Source organism: Euprymna scolopes, chromosome 19 (genome assembly GCF_053919585.1).
Source record: "Euprymna scolopes isolate OS-2025 chromosome 19, ASM5391958v1, whole genome shotgun sequence".
Taxonomy (NCBI): Eukaryota; Metazoa; Mollusca; class Cephalopoda; order Sepiida; family Sepiolidae; genus Euprymna; species Euprymna scolopes.
The window spans coordinates 90,963,178-90,989,532 of record NC_136500.1 but is presented as its reverse complement, the minus strand read 5'-3'; the positions used below and the strand labels follow the sequence as shown (position 1 = coordinate 90,989,532).

Here is a 26,355-nt window from a genome sequence, read left to right as displayed (position 1 = left end):
TCTATTCCTAGGTCAATCATATTTGCAAAATTCAACGTGTTTAAATGCTACCAGAACTCAAAGAAAAATAGACATGGAGAAATTAACAAAGGAAAACATAAAGGATTCTGTTGATAATTCTCATTGGAAAGGCGATTTTATCTTGAAATACTAGAAAACGTTGGGGCTAATTTTGTTATTTTTAATTTGTGCATTGTTAAGTTTTTTTGTTTTTTTTACAATAAAATACTTTCGTAAAATGGAAGAGAAGGATCCAAAAGATATGGCTATCTTTGACGTTCAAAAGTAACAAATATGCTGATATGATTTAGTACGAACAGAAGACTGTGGATGGTTAGGAATTTGGATAATTCTCTTAAAAGATTTTTTTCATTGTACTCTTTTTAATTTAAACATATAAAACCATAATTTTGTCATCATATATATATATGTGTGCGTGTGTGTGTGTGTGAATAAAATATCTGGAAATTAATTTGATAAAGATGAAAGATAGAAAAGAAAAAAACAAAAAATATGAAAGTAGTATCAACATTTCAACTTCATGTGAAAAGCTTCATCAAGATTGGGACATAAAAAACAAAGAAAATCAAAATGAAAATGAGAAATTATTTTTGTTACCGTTCACTTTTCTTTTCTCAATCATGAGGAACATATAAAGTCGAAATGTTGATACTACTTCGATTTTATTTTCATATATATATATATATATATATATATATATATATATATATATATATATATATATATATGTATATATATATATATATATATATATATAAGACTCTATGACTATATTGTGTATGTTTTTGCTATTCAATGTGTAATTCTGTATGCATGTGTGCATGAGTCCATATTGCATACAACTCTGACTGGTGTGTACATTTTCTTTTGCTGCTATCAACTTGCTTGCTGAGGTATCTCATCTGGGTCTGACGATGGGACTTGGATTGGGCCTCTTATGGGACTCTCCTCAATGTTGATCATATCCTCATTATTCGCGTTGCCGTTTGTGCTCTCCGGCTCACTAGCTGGGTTCTGATTCACTGAAGTTGTTTCCGAATTGTGCTCTTGTGTAAAGTTCTCATTATCAACAAGTTGTTCGGAAACAACCTGAGGAGAGCTGAAAACACAGAGAAAAGAAAAGAAAAGTAAAGTGTATATATATATATATATATATATATATATATATATATATATATATATATATATATTAGTGGTGGGACGATTTCAAAATTTTTCCCAATTACGATTCGATTCCCGATTCTGATTCTTTTAATATTCATAAATATATAATTAGAGACTTTTTTTTGGGTGGTGGGGTTCGTAAATTTTTAAATTACATAAACCCTTAGGTAATTTCCAGGTATATTTTTCTCAAATATTTTCCTTGTAATGTATTGCAAATTGAAAGATAACAAAAGGTTTATTTTGATTTTAAACAAAGCCAGTTCGTTGTTAGTATACAACATGCTACTTGAAAGTTTTCATAAACAGTTGAAAATAGTCAACGATTGGTAGGTAAAATAAGAAAACAATGTAAGAACAAAATATTAACAACGCCCCCTCCCTTGTTACAAACGAATTGCTAAATAATAATGTTACTATTTGGAAAACCATTTTTAACATGGAGAGGGCATTAAGCTTTGTTAACTATTATGTGCCTTCCTTCTATGAATGTTTAAATTTTATTTTAATTACATACATTTGGTGGGTTATTAAATTGATTTGATTTGCTGTAAAAAAAAAACAAAAAAAAACGAGACACAAATAATAACAACTAGCGAGGCCTGTGGAAATTCCACAGGGGACTCATTCATATGTAATATATTGATGTTGGTATTCATGGCATAAATAGAGATGCTCTGATATTATTGTAACTCTTGTTAAAACTGCAAAAGTATTTATCTAAGCTAGCAAGTACGCTTACATATGATATTTTAATTCTTGCAGATTTCGTATATATTATTATAGAGTTAATGTTCCTTTTATTTTTATATATTATAAATTTGCAATTTCAAAAATAAAAAATATCCATATGACTTTGGTGCATCAGCTTGAGTTCCTCAAGCTATACTCGAAACTGAAACCAAAATTTATGAAAATTCTTGATAAATTATTTATTAAAAAAAAAAAAAAATAGATCACTGGAGTTCCATCAGCTATAATCGAAATCGAAACCAAAACTTATGAAGAATTCTTGGTAAAATTATTTATTATAAGAAATGGGAATCCATAATTAAACAAAAGTCACTCGGATGTAATTGTGACACACAAAATAAATAACACACACGCTACTGTATTAATATATAGTAGTGTTAAAAGTCATAAAAGCCACGCTCCTTTCCTACTAATAACCCTAATACGGGTGGCAATACGAAAAATATAGCAATTGCATGTGATTTTGCTGAATGGTCTTAGAATTAGTGCTTAAAAAGTTATAATGTACTGAAATGGGATCAGGTTACATTAAATTTATATGCACAACTGAAACCCCATTCTAAATTCTAAAATTATGTTTCAGTGTGCTCACACATAATCACCTAAAATGTAGAATCTCATGTTTACAGTATTTTAAATGTAAATGAAAGTTTTTTTTTAAGTTAACAAACTTCCCAATATTTGTTTTTCCAAAGTTTTGATAAACTTGTGAGATTTTCATCTATATTTTCACTTGTGCCAAAACCAAACAAAATATAAGGAAACATGAAATATTTCAAAGGATGTGGTTATCAGACAAAACCAACAGCAGAAAGAAATTTCAAACATGTTAAATCTTTGATATTAAAGTCCCAAGTCTCTAATAGACACCATATAGCCATTTATCAAATAGGTGCGAAAAGCTTTTTAAAATCTGTGATATTGAGTAGGCAAGTGACTTCTAGAATTTTTCTTTGCTTACAATAAAAACTAATAAAAACAAATTAAATTAGGTTTGGAGAGTCTGTGGATTTCCTTGTGTCTAAAAAGGTGCCATAAAACTTCAATTATTTCAGAAGAAGCCCATGACAAACATTCCAATGTACAGCTGGCGCTAATGAAATTTACCCCCCCCCCGCCCAGAGCATTTAAAATTTGTTAATAATCATATGAACTCACTCAGATGAGGGCACACAGACACTTTAGCGAATAGATGCAAAACGATTACAAAGACAATAGGTAAGTTATAAATGACCAATAAATAAAATAAATTAAACTCTGCTAATCAATGTTAAATCTGTCAATGAGATTTATAATGCATTCTGTGGCCCTTCTCAGTCTTATGTTGTAAAGGAACAACTTCTAATAAAAAAACAAAAAAGAAAAACAGTTTGTGCTTGTTTCATTTTTTATTTAAAAATTTTAAAGAATTGGTTTGGAATCGAAAATTAGACTATAATTTTTCCAATTCCGATACCCCAAAGAGTTCCGATTTTTTCGATTCCCGGATTTCGATTCTGATTCTGATTAATTGTCTCAACACTAATATATATTAGACAATTAATCGGAATCAGTCAGAAAAATTGGAACTTTTTGGGGTATCAGAATCGGAAAAAATATAGCCTAATTTCTGATTCCAAACTGGTTCTTTTAATTTCTTTTTTCTTTTTTTTTTTGGCAATAAAAAAATGAAACAAGCACAAATTGTTTTTTTTTATTAGAAGTTGTTCATTTACAACATAAGACTCAGAAGGGCCACAGAATGGATTATAAGTCTCATTTACAGATTTAACATTGATTCACCGAGTTTAATTTATTTTATTTATTCCCATTGTAAACTTTTTGCATTTATTTGCTAAATGTCTATATCCAAGGGAGTTCACTTGATTATTAAAAGGTTTTAAATGCTCTGAATGGGTTTTTAAATTTCGTTGTTGCTAGCTGTACATTAGCTGTGTCTGTTATCAGCTTCTTCTGAAATAATTAAAGTTTTATGGCACTTCTCTTTGGATGCAAGTAAAAAATATAAATTAAAATTTTCAATGAGTTTATGAAAATCTTGGACAATTAGCCAATAAACATAAAATTACATATGAAAAACAACGTTTATAATTTTTTAAATCCAACATATTCTCATACACTTAAAAAAGAAAAACACGATTCTCCATTTTTAAGCGATACCATGTAAACAGCTTGAAAAATTTAGTGGTAAAACTATAATAAAACACCAAACAATAAGTTTCTTATATAAATTTAACGCAAAATGATCACATCTTATTGATCAGACAACGTTTAAGGATATGTAACCAACTTCATTTGTTTTAAATCTTGAGAATATTAATGTTAGAAATCAAACTTTAGTATAAAATATGTGATTGCTAAAAGTCATAAAAGCCACGCTCCTTTCCTACTACTAACTCTAAGTATGGGTGGTAATAAGAAAAATAAAGCAATTACATGTGATTTTATGGTTTTGCTAATCGAACTTAGAATTAGTGATAAAAATTACTTAATTGCTTAAAAAGTTAGAATGTACCGGAAACAGGATCATTTTACATCATATTTATATGCACAACTGAAACCTCATTCTAAATTAATCGCCTGTTTTTCTTTTTAGGTGTATTAGAATATAAGTTGGATTTTTTAAAATGGCTATAAAAATATATAATTTTATGTTTATTGGCTAGATAAATGAAAATGATTCTTGTAAAAATAAACTTTATTCAATTATATTTTTTAGAAAAAAATTTTTTTTTTTTGGTACACCACATAGAGATTTATCAAAAAAGTTAGTTTTATATTAAAAGCAAAACATCGACTTTAGAAAAAAGGTGGTTTTATTTTAATTTTATGCTTATTTGTTAGATAAAAATGTACAAATAAGTTTTTTCTTTCCATAGAAATTATTTTATGACAGAATGAAATTTGGCGCACTGGTATACTTTTTGTGCGAACAAAAATGGTTGATTAAAATCTAGCGTGCTGGCGCCCCCTCCCCCCAAAAAATTACAGATTATTTTACGTGAAATTTATATCCAACACTGATCTTCCAATCTAAATACTGAAATGAATGCTTTTCTTTCCTCAAGCTTTTTAAAGGTTTCACACATAATCACCTATAAAAGTAATATTTCATTTTGGAATGGGAATTTAGCTGAGAGTGTTAATCTACAAATTTATTATTATTATCATTTGCATTTTGTGCTTGTTTTTTTTTACAGCAAAGCAAATCAATTTAATAACCCACCAATTTTTTATGATTAAAATAAAACTTTAACTTCATTCATATAGCGAAGGTAGAGAATAGTTAACAAAGCCCACGCTCTCCTCAAGTTAAAAATGGTTTTCTAAATAGTAACCTTATTATTTAGAAATTCATTCGTAACAATGGGAGGGGGCATTGTTAAATATTTTGTTCCTTCATCGTTTTCTCATTTTACCTACTAATCGTCGACTATTTTCAACTGTTTATGAAAACTTCCAAGTAGCATGTTGTACACTAACATTGGACTGATATAATTTGGTTGTGTTTTAAAATCAAAATCAATCTTTTGTTGTCTTACAATTTTCAATCAATTACAAGGAAAACATTTGAGAAAAAATATATGCGGAAATTACCTGAGGGTTTATGTAATCATTTGAAAATTTACAAAAATACAACAAACCTCTAATTATACATTTATAAATTTTAAAAGAATCAGAATCGGGAATTGTATTAGAATTGCGAAAAATGTTGGAATCATCCCATCACTTATATATATATATATATATATATATATACACATGCATAAGGTGTCACAAAAAAGATGTACTCACTCTTTGAAAGACAATTTGTATTTGAGTTTTCAAATCCACACAATTAATCATGTATTTTTTATTTCAGATGCAGCCAATCCTACATAATGGCAAATGTACAGTAGGTTGGTACAAAAACAATATCGTTTTCTCACATATGTTACTTTTATATATGATTTCTGAATTAATTCATTGATGTATATATATATATATATATATATATATATATATATATATATATATATAGTCATGTTATATATCATTTTGAAGCACGTTTTTCATTCTATCGAATCGTGTCATTTATTACCATTCTCAATCTCTTTATCTATTTTTTCAGGCTTTTCGACAGCATGGACAAAATTCAAATCCACACAATTTTCTTGTCCTAGTTCAAACTAGGCCGAAAAGCTGCTGAGACAGCTCATGATATCAATGATGTGTTTGGCCTAGGAACCACTAATGAATGTGTGGCACAATGGTGGTTCAAGAATTTTCACAATGGTGACAAAAGCCTCAAAGATGAAGATGGTCGCGGCCGGCCAACTGCGGTTGATGACGAACATTTGAAAGCCTTAATTGAAGCCGATCCTTGCAAAACCACATGAAAAGTTGCTGTTGAACTCGAGGTCGACTACTCAACAGTCGTTCACCATTTAAAGCAAATAGGGAAGTCAAAAAAGTTGGATAAATGGGTGCCGCATGAATTGAATAATAATAAAAAGAAATCATTGTTTTGAGGTGTTTTCTACGCCCCTTTCTGCGCAACAAAAATGACCCATTTCCCGAGCGGATTGTTATGTGTGATGAGAAGTGGATCCTCTATGATAATTGGTGACGTTCGACACAGTAGTTGGATATTAGAGAAGCTCCACAACACTTTCTGAAGCCGAAATTGCACCAAAAATGGTTATGGTGATTGTTTGGTGGTCTGCAGCGAGTCTCATCCATCACAGCTTCTTGAATCTGGGCGAAATGATTATGGTGGAGAAGTACTGTTGACACATTGATGAAATGTACCAGAAACTCCAACATATGTGCCTGAGATTGGTCAATACGAAGGAACAAATTCTCCTCCATCACAGCGCTCACCCACATATGCTCAACTGATCCTGCAGAAGCTGAACGAATTGGGCTACGAAACTCTGCTTTATCTGCCATATTCACCAGACCTCTTGCCCACCGATTATCACTTTTACGAGCATCTTGACAATATCCTGCACGAAAAATCCTTCAAAAGCTGAGATGATGCCGAATCGACCTTCAATGATTTCATCGGTTCCGGAACTCCGGATTTCTATGCTAATGGGATAAATAAACTTGTTTCTCGTTGGCAAAAATGTGTCGATTCTAATGATTCTTATTTTGATTAATGAAGTTTATTATGAAGAGAGTTATGTTGAACGTCAAAAAACGACATTAGTTTTGCACTAATCTAATAACATTTGAAGAAAAAGAAATTATATTAAACTGCTATTTTTTATGGTGATATCTCAAAAATAAGGTTTATGCTACAAGACTAGCGTCAATTGAGAATTTGAAAAATGAAATTCGAATACAATGTCTTGCAATTCCAAATGAAGCAATGTTGTCAAATCCACTGTTGGAGGTCATCAGCTGTGTTTGGAAAATGAAGGATTGTAGTTTGAACATGACTGAATGAGAGAAAATTTATCTGCATGACAATAGATAAGTTCTATGTTAATTTATTTTACTCATCAATTTAACTCCTTAGGATTGTATGTTTGGCAAAACACATGTACTTACATACAAAATGCATGAGTAATGGAAAGTTAAAGAGTGAATACATCTTTTTGGGACACCCTGTATATATACCATACTTTGTGGTAATTGCGCTAACTAACCAAAAGTGCTCTTTTGGCAACCACACATATAAAGAGCACTTTTTTAGTTGGTGCAATTACCCTCGGATTTGGTGCAATTACCCCAAAGTATAGTATATATATATATTATTTGAGAAGGAAAACCGAGAATTAATAAAATAGTAATCAACGTTTCGTCTCTATTTCAGAGGACATCATCAGGATTTTGTAGGAAATATATATATATATATATATATATATATATATATATATATATATATATATATATATATATATATATATATATTGGAATTGCTGCATTCTTTCATTTAAGCAAACATTATTAAACATGACAGAATTCTTCAGAATTTTTTACCGTTTCAATTTTTCTAATAATCTCTTTTGTACTAAAATTAAAAAACCCAATTAAGGAATGTTCTATGAGTATCGCTAGTACTTTCGATTCTTCATCGAATCATCTTCAGGCAAGAAAAATCAAATGAGCAAAAATCTGAAGAAAAAATAAAAGAATAAAAAAAAAGAACAAAAAAAAAACAGCTGAGTGACTGCATGTGAAGTCGTTAGATATCAACCAACACACCAGTGTAGTTCCAGAAGAACGTTTGCAATTTACATTCCAAGATGCTAGAATTAGCGTTACAAGATAAATTGTATTTGTGGTAAATATTTAAAAATCTCTACTGGTATTCTATTATTTCAGTTATAGTATTATATTGGTGGATTAATGATTTATGATTTTTTAATTTTTAGTACAAAAAGTTTTGCAACACCATAAAAAAATCCAAGTATCGATAACAAGGCAAAATTATTTTTGCTCTATCATATTAAAACGATAATTAAAACGATTCTTAATTAAAAAAAAAAAATTATTTGCATTTATATTTTTATAAATGTAATACTTAATGTGCCTTCCTTTATTCTTTAGTACAATTTTTATTCATTTTTACAGTGATTCAATTCTTCTAACCGGTAGAGGCAATTTATTTTTAATGATATTCAATACCATTTCTTTGTTCATTGATGTACCTTTGGATACAATCACTAATCTTGCTGAAAGAAGACGTACCCTGAAATATGCACAAGATCTGAATGCTTGACTGCGGATACTGTGCAGTCAGGATGGAATTTTTCCTCCAACACATTTTCTAACACAAATTGACCCGCTATTTACAAAGCAGCTAAAAGGTGATTCATCGGAAAACAAGTGAAGCATGCATGGTCCCCCGTGAGTCCACAGTGAACTAGGCATAAAAAATGGCTAAGTTCAGCATTTGGCCCCACCCTCATTTAGCCCCCAAAATCCCCAGAGGACATCAAATCCTGGTGAAAATGAACAAACAATGCAGTTTTAGACCTTAACATATGTAAATTTTAGTTCTGTACCATGCAAAAAAGAAATGACTAAGTACATCATTCGCACACCCACCCTCATTTAGCCCAAAAGTCGCCAAGGCTTTAACATATTTAAATTTGAGTTCAGCACCATACAAAACTGTAAAATAGATATACACAGAAAATTTTGGACAAATATGGTAAAATAGTCCCAAAAATGGAGTGTTTTTATTAGTCCTAAAAGAGCCCCTGGGGCAGACCCAAGAGTTATTGTGAAGTATAGACAAACAAAATTATATAAAAATCAGTTAGTTACAACGTTTCAGAAAGTTTTATAAAAATCCAAGGCATCAATTTTTTTTTAATAAGCACAAAAGTGTCAATTTTAGCCATTTTAACCCAAAAGGCACCCCTAAGGAGGCAACCAGAGTTTTCCCACAAATCTGTTCTGTTACGTTTTTACTCATATCATGTTTAATGTTTGTGCAAAATTTTAAAAAATTCCAAGGCATAGTTATTGAGAAAAGTGCGGACGGACAAACGGGCAATGGTGAATTCATAGGTTCACCCTCCTTTTGTCGGGGGACCAGAAATCATTTTTTTTTCAGACTTCCACAGTCCCTTCCATTTATAAATCTGACAGAAATTTAATCAATCTTGAATATATTTTTTTTTGTGTTAAAAGTGACTTTCTTGCAGGTTTCTTTGACATCAATCCTTTCGTCAACAACCACTGGCATACTTGTGCGATCTGAGGCTTCCACACAACTACTGTACCATCTTTCAGTAATTATTGCCGATTAGACAAATAAAACCACACCAGATGTCGAGCATGCCTTGAATACCCTCAAAAGTCACCTACCATCGACCGGTTAAAGCATTATACCAATGGTAAAACAAATAAAACTTGTACTAAATAATAAAGGGAGGCACATTAAGTATAAAATTTATAAAAACATAAATGCAAATAATTTTTATGTTTTATATTTCTCAGATTTTATGGTATTGCAAAACTTTGGGCCAAAGCTGTAGAATATGACCTACCTTAAAGTACCCCCATTGGTAGAACCTGAGGTCATAGGAGTGGCAGGGATACTTGTGTCGTCTTCAGGCTTTATTGGATGAAGACCGTGTTGCAGCAGTGGACCATTTTCCCTCATCTCATTGTCTAAAGGACTTTCACCATGGCCGTTGCTTACATCACTAGCAACATCGTCATCATAAATCCTGTACCTAAGAATAAGAAGGCATAATTAGGAAAAAAAAAAGAAGCAATTATTAAGAACAAGGTTTAAAATTATTTCAATAGAAAGAAGAAAACTTTTAAATTTATTTCTTAACACATAGAAAATGCATATTGTTTGTGAATACATATAAGCATTGCAGAGAAGTGATTTACATATTGTTAGAATTTCATGGAGAAAATCACTTTGTATGTTGGTTATGATAACACAATCTTCATCTGATATGGAAAAGACACGTTAAATAATTTGGTTTGGTTGTTTCGTCTTACGGCATATCAACCCTTTTCAGATTATTTAATACTGAATCTGATCATTTTGATACAAGTTTTTATGCTTCTACTTCTTTTTATCTTTAAATATTTATTCATCGAATTTGGTTTGATCGTTTGGTTTTGCAGCATATCAACCCTTTCAGGTTATTTAATGCCGAATCTTGTTATTTTGGTAAAAGTTTTAATGCTTCAAGTTCTTTATATCTTCAAATATTTATTCATGATGTTTGATTTGGTTGTTTTGTACAAGAAAATTGTTGTTTTTGTTTGTGGCTTTACAGAACATGATTGAGTTTTGAAAAAAGAAAGGAAAAATAATAATGATATCAATAACGTCAAGGGTGTGAGTTCCATATAGTTCTTTCTCCAACTTTACAACATGGCAAGAAAGAAGAAAAGAAAAAAAAAGAAAGAAACATACTGAGGATGGAGTATAGCTCTGAAATATATTTATATTATAAATTTCAAACAAGTAAAATATTTGTTTATTTTCCTAATATTACGTTGTGATTTGGCTTTCAAGCGCACTTGATGCGTATTTTATTTTATTCAAATAATATTAATGTTTGATGCATGTTATGTCAGGAAGCTGGTATCTACAGCAGCTTTATCTGGTAGCACCAGACATTAAATGAAGAAGTGCTGCTTTCTTTACACAAACTCAATTAAAAAAAAATTTGCTGTCTATTATATATGAATCTGCATTTCCATTTGTCATGGTGCCAAATTCTTTCCAGTCTACATAAATCTGTACCTGTGTATAATTATTGCAATGCGTTCATATCAGTCTAATGTTGATTATCAGTCATATTGCCTCTTATGTCATTACTTACAACTTTCTGTTGTGGTTAAGTAAGCAATTGTTAAATATTCTGCACTTTTTTAGATGGATTGTTAACTATTCTACTCTTTAAACTAACAATTTCAGGGGTTAAATTCCACACAATTCTGTCAAAGCTTTCTGCCTCCAAATTGCAACACACTACTGTCAAAGTTTGCTACTCCAAAATCCGACAGTGTCAAAGCTCACTACTTCAAAATCACCTCAGTCTCTGAAAAATAGGCTTTTCATTCACACCGGCAGTATTTCATTTGCATATGAAGTAACAAGAAATCACACTCATACAAATAGAAACAGTAGCTATTTTTTTCTTTACTTTTTTTTGTGTGCCACTGAACACTATACGCTGCAGAAAATCAGGTTTATACCAATTCTCAAGGCATTTAATCACATCTACAACTTTTGGTTAGCAGGGCGTTCTTTTTATCTGAGTTGAGAGGCCCATAGACTTATTTTGATATGTCACACCTTGAATGTTCTGACTGATTAAATGAACGTTAAATTACTTTTTAATTGTGCATTGATCATGTGACTAGGTAATTTTCCTTTTCACTTTTACGCAAGCATACATCTAAGTGACCAATGGGGACAGAACACGTTTAAAACTTCAAATGCGTGTATCCAATTTCAATGTGACTACACAATTTTCCTTTTCACTTTTACGCAAGCATACATCTAAGTGACCAATGGGGACAGAACAGGTTTAAAACTTCAAATACGTGTATCCAATTTCAATGAAATTCAGACGATCTGTATAAGATACCAATTCTGAGAGTTTTCCAACATTTCAGCTTTTTTTTCCGAATATGTTGAGGGGAGGAGGGTGAAACGGAAATAAGGGGGGAAGGTAATTAAAACAAAGTAATACTGTGTCATGAACATAGTGATGATGTACATAGCAGTGATGATCATTCAATCCCGAGCAACACCGGATCTTTCTGCTAGTTATTTATAGAACTAAATTTGGATTATCTTGACCACTATTCTCGTCTCAGTTGTTAATTTCATAATATTTCAACCTTCTTCTAGTGTAGCTTTCCAAACTCGATAATATATATGGAATTTCACAGACCCTTTATTCTATGGGTAGATTGTTCTTATTCTATCATCCATAATCAGGTAGAAGCCTAATTTTAAAAAATCTTATTTCTAATTATAATCACGTGTAGTATGGATTGAAACTTCACTCTCCAGAAGACTATCAGTTAAAACTGATTGTTAACCAATGCTTTTATCCATTGCACCACATGTCATTTTTTTAAAAATGCGAATAGAAGTCTGAATAATTTAAACCATATCAATTATCAACCCTCATATAAAAATTTATGAAAAATTGCAGAGTAAAAATCAACCTTGGATTTACTTTCAGCAGCTTTGTAATTCTTGCTTTCCTTATTTTGTCTTTTAGTTCTCACATTCCATGATCCATGTTTCTGACAAAGGGGGGAAAATTGATGTCCACCTAATACTTATCATTGGCTATTTTTTTTTTTATCTTAACGTGTTTTAAGCTCCTTATATCCAGCTTGTCTGGAATGATTTACATAAAAAATGTGTAAAAAAAAAAAAAAACAATCAAAAGTCGCCATTGCTTTAAATTTTATTTATTTTATTTCATTTATAGAAATCGTTCCAGTTAAAGTATGAAGTCACTTAAGGAGCTAAAAAATATACTTAAATTTAAGATTTAACGGTTAGAAAGACGAGACGAGTGTGAATTGTTTTTGATAAATATTGCTATTCATTAAAAATTGAAATTGAACTTTTTTCTTTCAAATTTTTGAGCAATAAAATATTCATCTTCAGGAAATTGGACAGTTTTTTTTTTTTTTTTTTTTGGTTCTTTCCCCTGTTTTTCTTTTTCTTCTTCTTATATGCCAGGCAGTTTTGATTATTGTTTGTTTAAAATCTGGATGCTTTTATATGCTCCAATAAAAATTATATTTAAATTTCTTGAACTACTAAATAATAACCAAGTTTACAATCCCCACCCCATCAATATATTCTATCGCAACCAACTACACCACAACTTTAAATCAGATGAAAAGGTACTAAGAAATATAATACATCAATATATATCCCCAGTCAATAATAATAAGATCCGATTTATCATTTACTATGATAAATTAACAACTGCTAACCTTATAATTAAAATAACACTTCCCGGACAACAAAATCAATCGATGAAACCAATGTAATCTATCAATTCAAATGTCCTTTGGGAGAATGCATCTCCAACACCAATAGCTACATTGGACACATGACTAATACATTGTCCAGACGATTGACCCAACACCTTGCCGACACAAGCTCAATTTCTCAACACCTAAAACAACATGGCTGCCCACATTTTCAGTTCAGAAAGGTTCTAGTGGAAAATACAAAAAATCCTCCATATGAATTCAAACGTTAAAAGATTAAAAATACTGGAAGCACTTTATATAAAAACTAAAAACCAAAAATAAACTATGTAAATGTTGAAAATAGTAGTAACATTTTGAAGTACCTTGGTACGTAACCATCTAATATATATATGTATACACATATATAGTTACATGTATATCTATCTATCTATATATATATGTGTGTATGTGTGTTGTAATGTAAAGTTATAAATTATTAAAATTTAAAAAAAAACTGTAAATTCTATACCATCTTGTAAATCACACTTTTAAAATCATTGTTCATTTATTTTAGCCACGTTCTTACCACGTTCAAAAACGTGTATATATATATATATATATATATATATATATATATATATATATATATATATTCTTTTTACATACAAGACGCTTCACTAATTCAAGAAATTTAAATATAATTTTAACTGAAGCCTATAAAAGCATCCAGATTTTAAACGAACAATAATCAAAACTGCCTGAAAACGACTGTTGAAAACTCTGTCGAAAGTACTTACAAAGAACAACAACAAAAAAAAACAAAAAACAGATTGACCAAGACGGCTATGGAACTTTATTACACAGATTCAACCGAGAAATAAGAAAGCCTATTAGAAAAATTGGAACACTACAAAGAAAGCTTATTAAGCAAGAACACTCTGTGCTATTTAACAATACTTGTCTGAATGAAAACATCCTGCCTAAATAATATATATATATATATATATATATATATATTTTTTTTTTTTCTTCACAAGTTTTGGTTTTTGTTTCGGTTTAAGCTTATGCATCCAAGTCATATGGATATGATTTTTTATTTTTGAAATCAGAACTTTATAATATATAAGAATCAATAAAAAAATTGACTCAATAATAATATACACTCGTGAGCAAAAAAAATGGGCCAAACAAATTTTATTGCACTAAAAGCTATACTGAAAAAGAACAATTGAACATGGAAACGTAAACGAGACTAATAACACAGAACAAGACATTTACTTTAATAAATGCTTAATATGGAATCGCATTCCCTTTTGGTTTCTTTAAAAGATCAATCCTTTTAGACATGCTCTCAACCAAAGTGGAACACTGTGAAGAGGAGATACTATTCCACTCGCTTTGCACAGTTTCCCACAGTTTGTCATTGTTCAAAAACGTTCTTCCAACCAATGCACGAAATATTATGGACCAAATATTCTCAATTGGGTTTAAATCGGGGCTTTGACCTGGACAAAACATCACATCAATTGAATTATCAGGAAACCATTTTTTTGTGACTTTAGCAGTGTGTGCAGAGGCATTATCAAGTTGAAAAAACTGTTCTGGGATATTCCCAGCTCCTGGATACTTGGTAACAGTCCTGTTTCTAATATTCAAATATATTCCTTTGCATTGATTGATGTCCAACATCAAATAAGTTCCTCAACTTCTGCTGCAATCAAAGTTCCCCATACCATTATCCGTCTATTCCCGTGTTAACTGTCGTTTTCATGCAACTTAGCGAAAATCTTTCTCGAGTTCTTTGACTGCACCGTTAGGAAGCATCACTAACAAGACAAAATCTTGATTCATCTGACTAGAAAACATCCTTGAACTTGTATCTTTCTTGCCATAACATGTAAAAAATCTCTTTCTATCATTGATGTTCTTCTTAGATAAAAATGGCTTCTTTGCACACCTTTTAGAAGAAAATCCTATTTCTTCCATTCGTCTAAATATTGTATATCTAAACAGATAATTTCCAGCCCCTGATTTGAATTCTTTGCTATGGTCAAAATAAGTTTTCTTTCGATCCTACCAAACAGTTGATTTAAACATGTGGTCGTTCTTCAAAGTGGATGCTTTAGGGCGACAAGATCCAGATTTCCATTTTACCGAGCATTCGACTTCGAACCTTTGACCAATTCGCTTCACTGCAGAAAGAGATGTTTTCACATTTTCTTTTCTTAAAATATCAAAAATCTGCTTGTAAGTCATTTTGGACTATCTTAATCCTACAATTCGGTTTTTTATATCCTCGCCAAGATGTGGTCTTACCATTTTTAGGATTAATTTTTCACTTATTATTATATACTATAATAATAATGATCTGCAAAATAGAAATTTTCAGTTAAAATTAACAAAAATTCATGGAAAAATATTGAAAAATCGATTTCTTCCTTCTTTCACTCTTGGCCCATTTTTTTTTTTTTTTTTTTTTGCTCATGAGTGTATACAAAATCTCCATAAATCAAAATATCATATTTAAGTATATTTCATGACCGGGCTACGCTGGCGTATCTGCTAACTTAGATAAATACTTTTGCAGTTTTAACATAAGAACGACCCTGGTGTCTAACTCTGTCTCGTGGGGAGGCATAGTAAATAGGTACAATAATATCAGGGCGTCTCAATTTACGTTGAGCATTCACAGAATACCAACATCAATATATTACATATGAAAGAGTCCGTTGTGGAATTTCCACACGTCCTGCTAGTATAAGAGAATGTAAGAAATTGCAAATAAAAAGTGAAAAAAAAAATGTATATGAATTTTACCGAAATCCATTTTCATCCTCATATTCGTGATTTTCATCATCGCTGTCTTCATCAGGAGCCACGAACACAACTTCCAACTCGATTTCACCTTGCTTGAAGATTAATTAGTAATTAAAAGAAGTAAAAGAAGAAAATGTTAAACGTGAAACATTTATTAATTTAAAACATATTCCAACAAACATTTATGAAAACCAAATGTATTTTAGTTATGCAAAACCTTAACAATCTATTATATTTTATATTTCTTCATCTCTTCCAAACAATAACCCAATCTAATAATAAAATAGCAGTGATAATAGCATGTATACAAGATATGGACTATATTTGTTTGAAATTTTCAACTGCTAATTTTTTTTATATTATTTTTTTATTTTTGCAACTATTTTTTCATTTCATTCAATTCTATTTTTTCATTTCATTCAATACTATTTTTTCATTTCATACAATACTATTTTTTCATTTCATTTAAGACTATTTTTTTTCATTTCATTCAATACTATTTTTTCATTTCATTCAAGACTATTGTTGTTATTTCATTCAAGACTATTTTTTCATTTCATTCAAGACTATTTTTTCATTTCATTCAAGACTATTGTTTTTATTTCATTTAAGACTATTTTTTCATTTCATTCAATACTATTGTTTTCATTTCATTCAAGACTATTTTTTCATTTCATTCAATACTATTGTTTTCATTTCATTTAAGACTATTGTTTTCATTTCATTAAAGACTATTTTTTCATTTCATTCAAGACTATTTTTTCATTTCATTTAAGACTATTTTTTCATTTCATTCAAGACTATTGTTTTTATTTCATTCAAGACTATTGTTTTCATTTCATTCAAGACTATTTTTTCATTTCATACAATACTATTTTTTCATTTCATTCAATACTATTGTTTTTATTTCATTTAAGACTATTTTTTCATTTCATTCAAGACTATAGTTTTCATTTCATTCAAGACTATTTTTTCATTTCATTCAAGACTATTTTTTCATTTCATTCAAGACTATTTTTTCATTTCATACAATACTATTTTTTCATTTCATTCAATACTATTGTTTTTATTTCATTTAAGACTATTGTTTTCATTTCATTTAAGACTATTTTTTCATTTCATTCAAGACTATTTTTTCATTTCATTCAAGACTATAGTTTTCATTTCATTCAAGACTATTTTTTCATTTCATTCAAGACTATTTTTTCATTTCATTCAAGACTATTTTTTCATTTCATTCAAGACTATTTTTTCATTTCATTCAAGACTATTGTTTTCATTTCATTCAAGACTATTTTTTCATTTCATTCAAGACTATTTTTTCATTTCATTCAAGACTATAGTTTTCATTTCATTCAAGACTATTTTTTCATTTCATTCAAGACTATTTTTTCATTTCATTCAAGACTATTGTTTTTATTTCATTTAAGACTATTTTTTCATTTCATTCAATACTATTGTTTTTATTTCATTTAAGACTATTTTTTCATTTCATTCAAGACTATTTTTTCATTTCATTCAAGACTATTTTTTCATTTCATTCAAGACTATTGTTTTCATTTCATTCAAGACTATTTTTTCATTTCATTCAAGACTATTGTTTTTATTTCATTCAAGACTATTTTTTCATTTCATTCAAGACTATTTTTTCATTTCATTCAAGACTATAGTTTTCATTTCATTTAAGACTATTTTTTCATTTCATTCAAGACTATTTTTTCATTTCATTCAAGACTATTGTTTTCATTTCATTCAAGACTATTTTTTCATTTCATTCAAGACTATTGTTTTTATTTCATTTAAGACTATTTTTTCATTTCATTCAAGACTATTTTTTCATTTCATTCAAGACTATAGTTTTCATTTCATTTAAGACTATTTTTTCATTTCATTCAAGACTATTTTTTCATTTCATTCAAGACTATTGTTTTCATTTCATTTAAGACTATTTTTTCATTTCATTCAAGACTATTTTTTCATTTCATACAATACTATTTTTTCATTTCATTCAATACTATTGTTTTTATTTCATTTAAGACTATTGTTTTCATTTCATTTAAGACTATTTTTTCATTTCATTCAAGACTATTGTTTTTATTTCATTCAAGACTATTTTTTCATTTCATTCAAGACTATTGTTTTTATTTCATTCAAGACTATTTTTTCATTTCATTTAAGACTATTGTTTTCATTTCATTTAAGACTATTTTTTCATTTCATTCAAGACTATTTTTTCATTTCATTCAAGACTATTTTTTCATTTCATACAATACTATTTTTTCATTTCATTCAAGACTATTGTTTTTATTTCATTTAAGACTATTGTTTTCATTTCATTTAAGACTATTTTTTCATTTCATTCAAGACTATTGTTTTTATTTCATTCAAGACTATTTTTTCATTTCATTCAAGACTATTGTTTTTATTTCATTCAAGACTATTTTTTCATTTCATTTAAGACTATTTTTTCATTTCATTCAAGACTATTGTTTTCATTTCATTCAAGACTATTTTTTCATTTCATTCAAGACTATTGTTTTTATTTCATTTAAGACTATTTTTCATTTCATTCAAGACTATTTTTTCATTTCATTCAAGACTATAGTTTTCATTTCATTTAAGACTATTTTTTCATTTCATTCAAGACTATTTTTTCATTTCATTCAAGACTATTTTTTCATTTCATTCAAGACTATTTTTTCATTTCATTCAAGACTATTGTTTTTATTTCATTTAAGACTATTTTTTCATTTCATTCAAGACTATTTTTTCATTTCATTCAAGACTATAGTTTTCATTTCATTTAAGACTATTTTTTCATTTCATTTAAGACTATTTTTTCATTTCATTCAAGACTATTTTTTCATTTCATTCAAGACTATAGTTTTCATTTCATTCAAGACTATTTTTTCATTTCATTCAAGACTATTTTTTCATTTCATTCAAGACTATAGTTTTCATTTCATTTAAGACTATTTTTTCATTTCATTTAAGACTATTTTTTCATTTCATTCAAGACTATTTTTTCATTTCATTCAAGACTATTGTTTTCATTTCATTCAAGACTATTTTTTCATTTCATTCAAGACTATTGTTTTTATTTCATTTAAGACTATTTTTTCATTTCATTCAAGACTATTTTTTCATTTCATTCAAGACTATAGTTTTCATTTCATTTAAGACTATTTTTTCATTTCATTCAAGACTATTTTTTCATTTCATTCAAGACTATTTTTTCATTTCATTCAAGACTATTTTTTCATTTCATTCAAGACTATTGTTTTTATTTCATTTAAGACTATTTTTTCATTTCATTCAAGACTATTTTTTCATTTCATTCAAGACTATAGTTTTCATTTCATTTAAGACTATTTTTTCATTTCATTCAAGACTATTTTTTCATTTCATTCAAGACTATTGTTTTTATTTCATTCAAGACTATTTTTTCATTTCATTCAAGACTATTGTTTTCATTTCATTTAAGACTATTTTTTCATTTCATTCAAGACTATTTTTTCATTTCATTTAAGACTATTTTTTCATTTCATACAATACTATTTTTTCATTTCATTCAAGACTATTGTTTTTATTTCATTTAAGACTATTTTTTCATTTCATTCAAGACTATTTTTTTCATTTCATTTAAGACTATTTTTTTTCATTTCATTCAATACTATTTTTTCATTTCATTCAAGACTATTGTTTTCATTTCATTTAAGACTATTTTTTCATTTCATTCAAGACTATTTTTTCATTTCATTTAAGACTATTTTTTCATTTCATTCAAGACTATTTTTTCATTTCATTCAAGACTATTTTTTCATTTCATTCAATACTATTTTTTCATTTCATTCAAGACTATTGTTTTTATTTCATTTAAGACTACTTTTTCATTTCATTCAAGACTATTTTTTCATTTCATTCAAGACTATTTTTTCATTTCATACAATACTATTTTTTCATTTCATTCAAGACTATTGTTTTTATTTCATTTAAGACTATTTTTTCATTTCATTCAAGACTATTTTTTCATTTCATTTAAGACTATTTTTTTTCATTTCATTCAATACTATTTTTTCATTTCATTCAAGACTATTTTTTCATTTCATTCAAGACTATTTTTTCATTTCATTCAAGACTATTTTTTCATTTCATTCAATACTATTTTTTCATTTCATTCAAGACTATTGTTTTTATTTCATTTAAGACTATTTTTTCATTTCATTCAAGACTATTTTTTCATTTCATTTAAGACTTTTTTTTTTCATTTCATTCAATACTATTTTTTCATTTCATTCAAGACTATTGTTTTTATTTCATTCAAGACTATTTTTTCATTTCATACAATACTATTTTTTCATCTCATACAATACTATTTTTTCATTTCATTCAATACTATTTTTCATTTCATTCAAGACTTTTTTCATTTCATTCAATACTATTTTTTCATTTCATTCAATACTATTTTTTCATGTCATTCAATACTATTTTTTCATTTCATTCAATACTATTGTTTTTATTTCATTCAATACTATTTTTTCATTTCATTCAATACTATTTTTTCATTTCATTCAATACTCACTCTCTTCTCATTTTATTCAATACTATTTTTAATTTACTTCAATACCTAGCACGGCACTGACTGGAATTAATGTTTGTATTCCTAATCAAATCAATATATAAAATTATAATAATTGATTCTAGAAAATTTTAAACCTCCATATTTTTGGAAGAGACACAAAATCTACATCAAAAAGACATGTTTTTTTTTCAGACTTTCCTCAGTGCCAGCAAAAAGATAGTAGAGAGGGTTGCTGCTAAAGTGCAGAAACGAATCTATAATTTGACTAATTACCACCTATTCTTCTTCTCTGCAACCTCTCTCTCACAGATGATGTTGCTAACCTCAGTCTTTTCTATAAATGCTATTATGGTGAATGGTTTTCAGAATTATTTCCTGCTTCCTTTGTTCCAGCTCGTTTGACTCGTTGGTCTAGTTATCTTCATCAATTTGCTGTTTCGATACTTCATTGTAATACAGCTTCCTGCAGCTTCTTTCTATGAACTATATGTTTGTGGAACTTTCTTCCTACTGACTGTTTTCCTCCTACCTATATTACCTAGGTATCTCCCGTCTTGGCGATAATCATCTTTCGTTCTTGTTAGCTCCTTACATTAAGTGCTTTCATACTTTTTCTGAAGAAAGTTTTTCCTTCATAAGTTTTGGTTTCGGTTTCGATTCAAGCTGATGTGCTCAAGTCATATGAATCGATAGAAAATTGACTCTGTAATAATATATACAAAATCTGCATAAATTAAAATATCATAAAAAAGGTAAAAAAAAAATAAGGAATCGAAAAATTTAAGAGTTGACTCCGAGATGAAATTGAAGAGAAAAACTTGTGATCAAGAATCTGACGATATCAAAATGCTGGAGTTCATTAATGAAAGGGAAGTCATGTGAGTCCAATTCTTCCCTGAGGACGGCATTCTGTGTTAAATAGTGAAACTCTGGATCGACCATGTAGCAACAGGAAGGCAATACATTTGGCAGCAATACTTAGAAATATGCCGTACTAGTCAGGCCTGGCGTTCAGAGAACTTCATCGACCACACTGCCAATCCAGCTTACCCGATTGCACTGTCCCACCTGATTTCTGATTGTGGAATGAGACAGCAATAGATCCAACTGCAACATAAAGGACAAGACAGGATCACCAAAGCCTTTAGGGGATAAGTTCAAGAGACAGTGACAAAGGCCTGTGGTTAGTTCTGAGGCTGACTCTAGGCTATCATCAAAGCCAAAAGTAGGTTCACCAAGTGAATTTGACAGCACAAGTTATGAAAACAAAATGACTCAAGTTGCAAACAAATATCAGATGCACTCTGCATGTGCATGGATGTACGTATAGTTATCTATATAAAGTGAGGTATGTGGATATGTTTATATATTTGTATGTACACTCCCAAACTGATTAACTGATCATTATGAATTTTGGAACACAGCTGCTAGGTGTAAAGAGTCCAAAATATGGGCAATATTTAATGTATTTTGTTTTATGTTAAGGGATTAAAAGGAAGTGGAAGCTATTCTTGAAAATTCAGATATATCCTTTTTTTTTTAAATTTTAACAATAAGTATCATTTAATAAATATTTAGCAAATTTCAGTTTTGCTAGGTGTCTATATACCACTTAAGAATAATGATACTTTTGGATATGTTATATGTAAAACATAATTAATAAGAAGTGACTGGTCTGGTGTCTGTTTAAGTCAGATGGATAACACACGCATGGAAACAAAAGATGGCTTGGTGGCAGTTTTAAAGGTTTTATGAGGGAAAGAGGTTCGTTCACAATGAGAGAGACCAAAAGTTTATTCCTTCAAAAATTCATTGAATGGAAATGGTATGATGACGTCTTTTCTATGGAGACAATTTTATCGTTCCACCCTGTATTTCATTGAATAAATTATTTGAGTTATCATCAAACAACAACATTTTGAAATAATGTTATATTTTTATCTAAAGAATTGGGAAGAGTTCTCTACCTTGCATTGGGAACTTTTCTTAATTCAATAAACAATAAAGTGTTAAACAAACATTAAATAATGAAGCACCTGAAGAAGTTTCGGATTTTACACCAACCAGAACATTGTGAAAATAACACTCAAGATGAAATCATTAATCTAAAGAATTCAAATGATTATTCCTCATCTCAAAAATTCAGAAACGGTGAATTATTTATTTACAAATATATACAATACATATTTTAACAAATTAGGCACAAGGTCATCAAAAATGTGAGGAAACAGACGCTGTTGTTCATCTTTTATGTAGACTATTTGTCTATCCTATTCTTAGCTAGAATCATTGCAGTTACCATGATGCTACATTTACTCCAAGGGTCATCCTATTTAAAATATTTTGACAGTACCATAAAATTTTTATTGAATTTATAACTGTATGTACAAGTTCATTCAAAGTGAAGACTGGAACAATAAAAACCAAAGCAGGTTAGTAAGACTCCCAACTCCTTCTAAAGAACAAGGCTTTCTACTCTAATAGTTTCTTCTCTTGAACAGCTAGAATTCCTTTCCTGTAATCTGCTTCTCTGACTGTACTAATATGCAGGTTTAAATGTAATGTAAAGCAAGATCTTGTTAATCTTTCCTCGGTATGGTCCTAAATAGTAGCCTCTTATGTTCAAGTGGCAATATGCCTTGGTAAGAGTGAACGTGAGTTAAAAAAGAAAAGAAAAAAGGGCATTCACTGTTTCCGGTTTGTTTAAAACCGAAAACAAGCAGGTTGATGTCTTGTGAGAGTGATACTTATATGGAAGAAAATGAAGGGATGCTTGTGAATGGATGGCGCCCTTCTTAGCCAAAAGGAATGGTCAAGTATACATAAGAATTTGTCTAAAAGTAACGGCATTTTAAACATTTAAGTGGTAAAAAAGAAAAGAAAAGATTTTAGTGATTTTTTGGTAATTCCTGACAGGATTGAGATTTTAGACATAGATAATTTTCAACAGAATGTGAAAAAGTTAAATGTTAGCAGAGTTTTACATTGGCTGAGAGATTGTAACAACACTTCAAGTACCAAGCTTAAATTTCTTACCACAGTGAAGAAACTACGATTAACATATCCTAACAAATCCATTTAAGAACCAAGGCTAGTCAGTCAAGAGATTCTCATCAGACTTAACTCCAACATAAGTAGATCCTCAAGCATGCAGATGCCAAACGGTTAGCATAAAAAAAAAGACAATGGTAACAACCAGAGCCAAATACTGAATCTTCTCTCTCCATCAAATTTGGGTGGGCTTATCTTATTTTTGTTTCGCTCTACTACTTGTTGGAAAAGCAATTGAATGTTCAACGGGAAGGGAGGAGGTGATTTTCAATATTCAAATATAAACATTTGATTGGACCGCGTGCATCTGTTTTGCAATCCCTAAGGAAAAGGACTCAGAGGAAGTCGGAAGCTGGAGAAATAAGGAAAATCCCAGTCAGTAACATCTTTATTTACTTTATACCATGACTTGTGAAATTTAAAATTAAATGAAAACGATCAATAGACTTGATAGATAATGTAGTATTCAATGAAATATCCTTGAAAGATGTCTAACTATTCATTAGCTCACACATGTATATATACTGATGCAAGGTTAGTGATATATATATATATATATATATATATATATATATATATATATATATATACACTAGCAAAAGTACCCGTCGTTGACTGGGTTCAAAAACAGCCTACAGAAAATGGACTCTGATTTATAAAAGTATGATAGGTTATGAAAAAGAAGGGTTGTAAAGAGATAGCTTCGAATTTGAGGGTATCAAAACCAAAGCAAAATATGATGAAAGTAAAAATAAAATAGATAAACCCCATAATTTATTATACCATACCTGTTCACACTGAAACACTTATCACAATATCCTGTGGATCTATATTAAAAAAAACTTGTTAAACTTTGTGGCATATTTCCATTCTATGAAGGTCAGGTGCGAACGAACACCCCATAATCTTATTATACCATATTTCTTCAAACTGAAACATAATTATCAAAGTATACTTACGCAGATAGATATGAAAAGTCTTTATTAAAGTTTGTGCCTATTTCCATTCTATGGAGGCCAGGCGTGAACGCAGACCCCACAATTTTATTATGCCATCCCTATTTAAGTTGAAACATACTTATCAAAGTATTCTTATGTACATCTATATCAAAAACACTTGTAAACGTTTTTTTTTTTTAATTTTTAAATGTTTTATTTCCATACTTTGTGGACTAGGCGCGAACGCAGAGCCCACAATTTTAATGAACCACCATTCTGCCAGATCAAACATACCCATTCCTGTGTCTCGATACATCTTCTATCATTATATGTAATCAGTTTTTTAAAATAGTCAACCACATAGGAGCCTATTCGTGACCAGACACACACACACACATTCAGCTTTATATTATATATATATATATATTAGTCCTCGCACGAAAGAGCAGGACACAAAATGTTTTAAATAATAATAATAGAATAACAATAATGAAGACTTTCGCTGGCGAGGACTACTATTGAGCGTAACCAGTTATACCGTCTTTTTGAAATTTTCATCTCTATTTTTCTCGTTATGTACTGAATATTTGTTAATGAAATCTATATGAAATATGTTCCTTATTAAATTTTAAAAATTTTCTATTCTGAAAGAAGTTTTAAAAAATTTAATCTAAAAAGTTATTTTAAAGATTTTGTTAAAAAAAATTCAGATTCAGACCTGTCTTACAAAGAGGGGGTTGCAAAAAATGAGTTGTGGTGTGGGGAGAAATACAAACTGAAGCAGTAAGAATATTAAGACCTGTAATAATACAAAGAGGGGGTTGCAAAAATGAGTTGTGATGTGAGGAGAAATACAAACTGAAATAGAGAGAAGGAGAGTTTTGAAATATAATCGTAAAAAGATAAGATACAAGTTAGAAAAGCATTTCATCCAAGGCATGAAAATTGTTAAACAAAATGTTTTTACTATAAGCTTTAAAAATAAAGGTACAAGATTCAATTTTTATAAATTTTACAAAGTAAGGTATAAAAATTTAATTTAAATTGAATCAAAAAATTACCTTGGATTTATTTTATGTAATGTATATTTTGTTGCAATTTAAAAACATTATCTTTCATCTAGCAATTAATGATGTAGATATAAAATTTTCAATTATTTTTTTTTTAAAGTGCAACAGAATGTACATTATATAAAATAAATCCCAGGTAATTTTTTGATTAAATTTAAATTAAATTTTTATACCTTACTTTGTAAAATTTATAAAAGTGCACTTTGAAGATAAATAAATTTCAAATTGAATCTTGTACCTATATTTTTAAAGCCTATAGTAAAAACATTTTGTTTAACAATTTTCAGGCCTTGGATGAAATGTTTTTTCTAACTTATATATATATACACCAGGTTATAGGTATACAAGAGTGATAACTAATGAATTTAACGAGGTTATTAAGAGTGCTCAATACAAAAAAGAGCAAAATATTTTTTTATTGATACAAACAAATTTACAAGGTTACGACACTGGATATGCTAATGTTTCAGACAGATGTCCTCGTTAGGCGACTTAAAAATGGTTGCTTTCCACAGAATAAGCCAATCCTCAA

At 29.2% G+C, this 26,355-nt stretch overlaps 1 protein-coding gene across 1 annotated transcript in view; it reads right to left on the bottom strand.

Annotated features, from left to right (window-relative positions):
- Positions 1-803: 803 nt before the first annotated feature.
- The window catches only part of LOC145239829 (Golgi-associated PDZ and coiled-coil motif-containing protein-like), a 460,043-nt gene continuing 434,491 nt past the window's right edge, over positions 804-26,355 (bottom strand). Inside the window, exons 6-8 of the mRNA XM_080103366.1 lie at positions 16,183-16,274; positions 9,930-10,118; positions 804-1,120 (exon numbers count right to left, since the gene is read on the bottom strand). Coding sequence (XP_079959492.1) covers positions 898-1,120; positions 9,930-10,118; positions 16,183-16,274 — 504 coding nt within the window. The 3' untranslated portion in view covers positions 804-897. The remainder of the gene's footprint in view (positions 1,121-9,929; positions 10,119-16,182; positions 16,275-26,355) is intronic.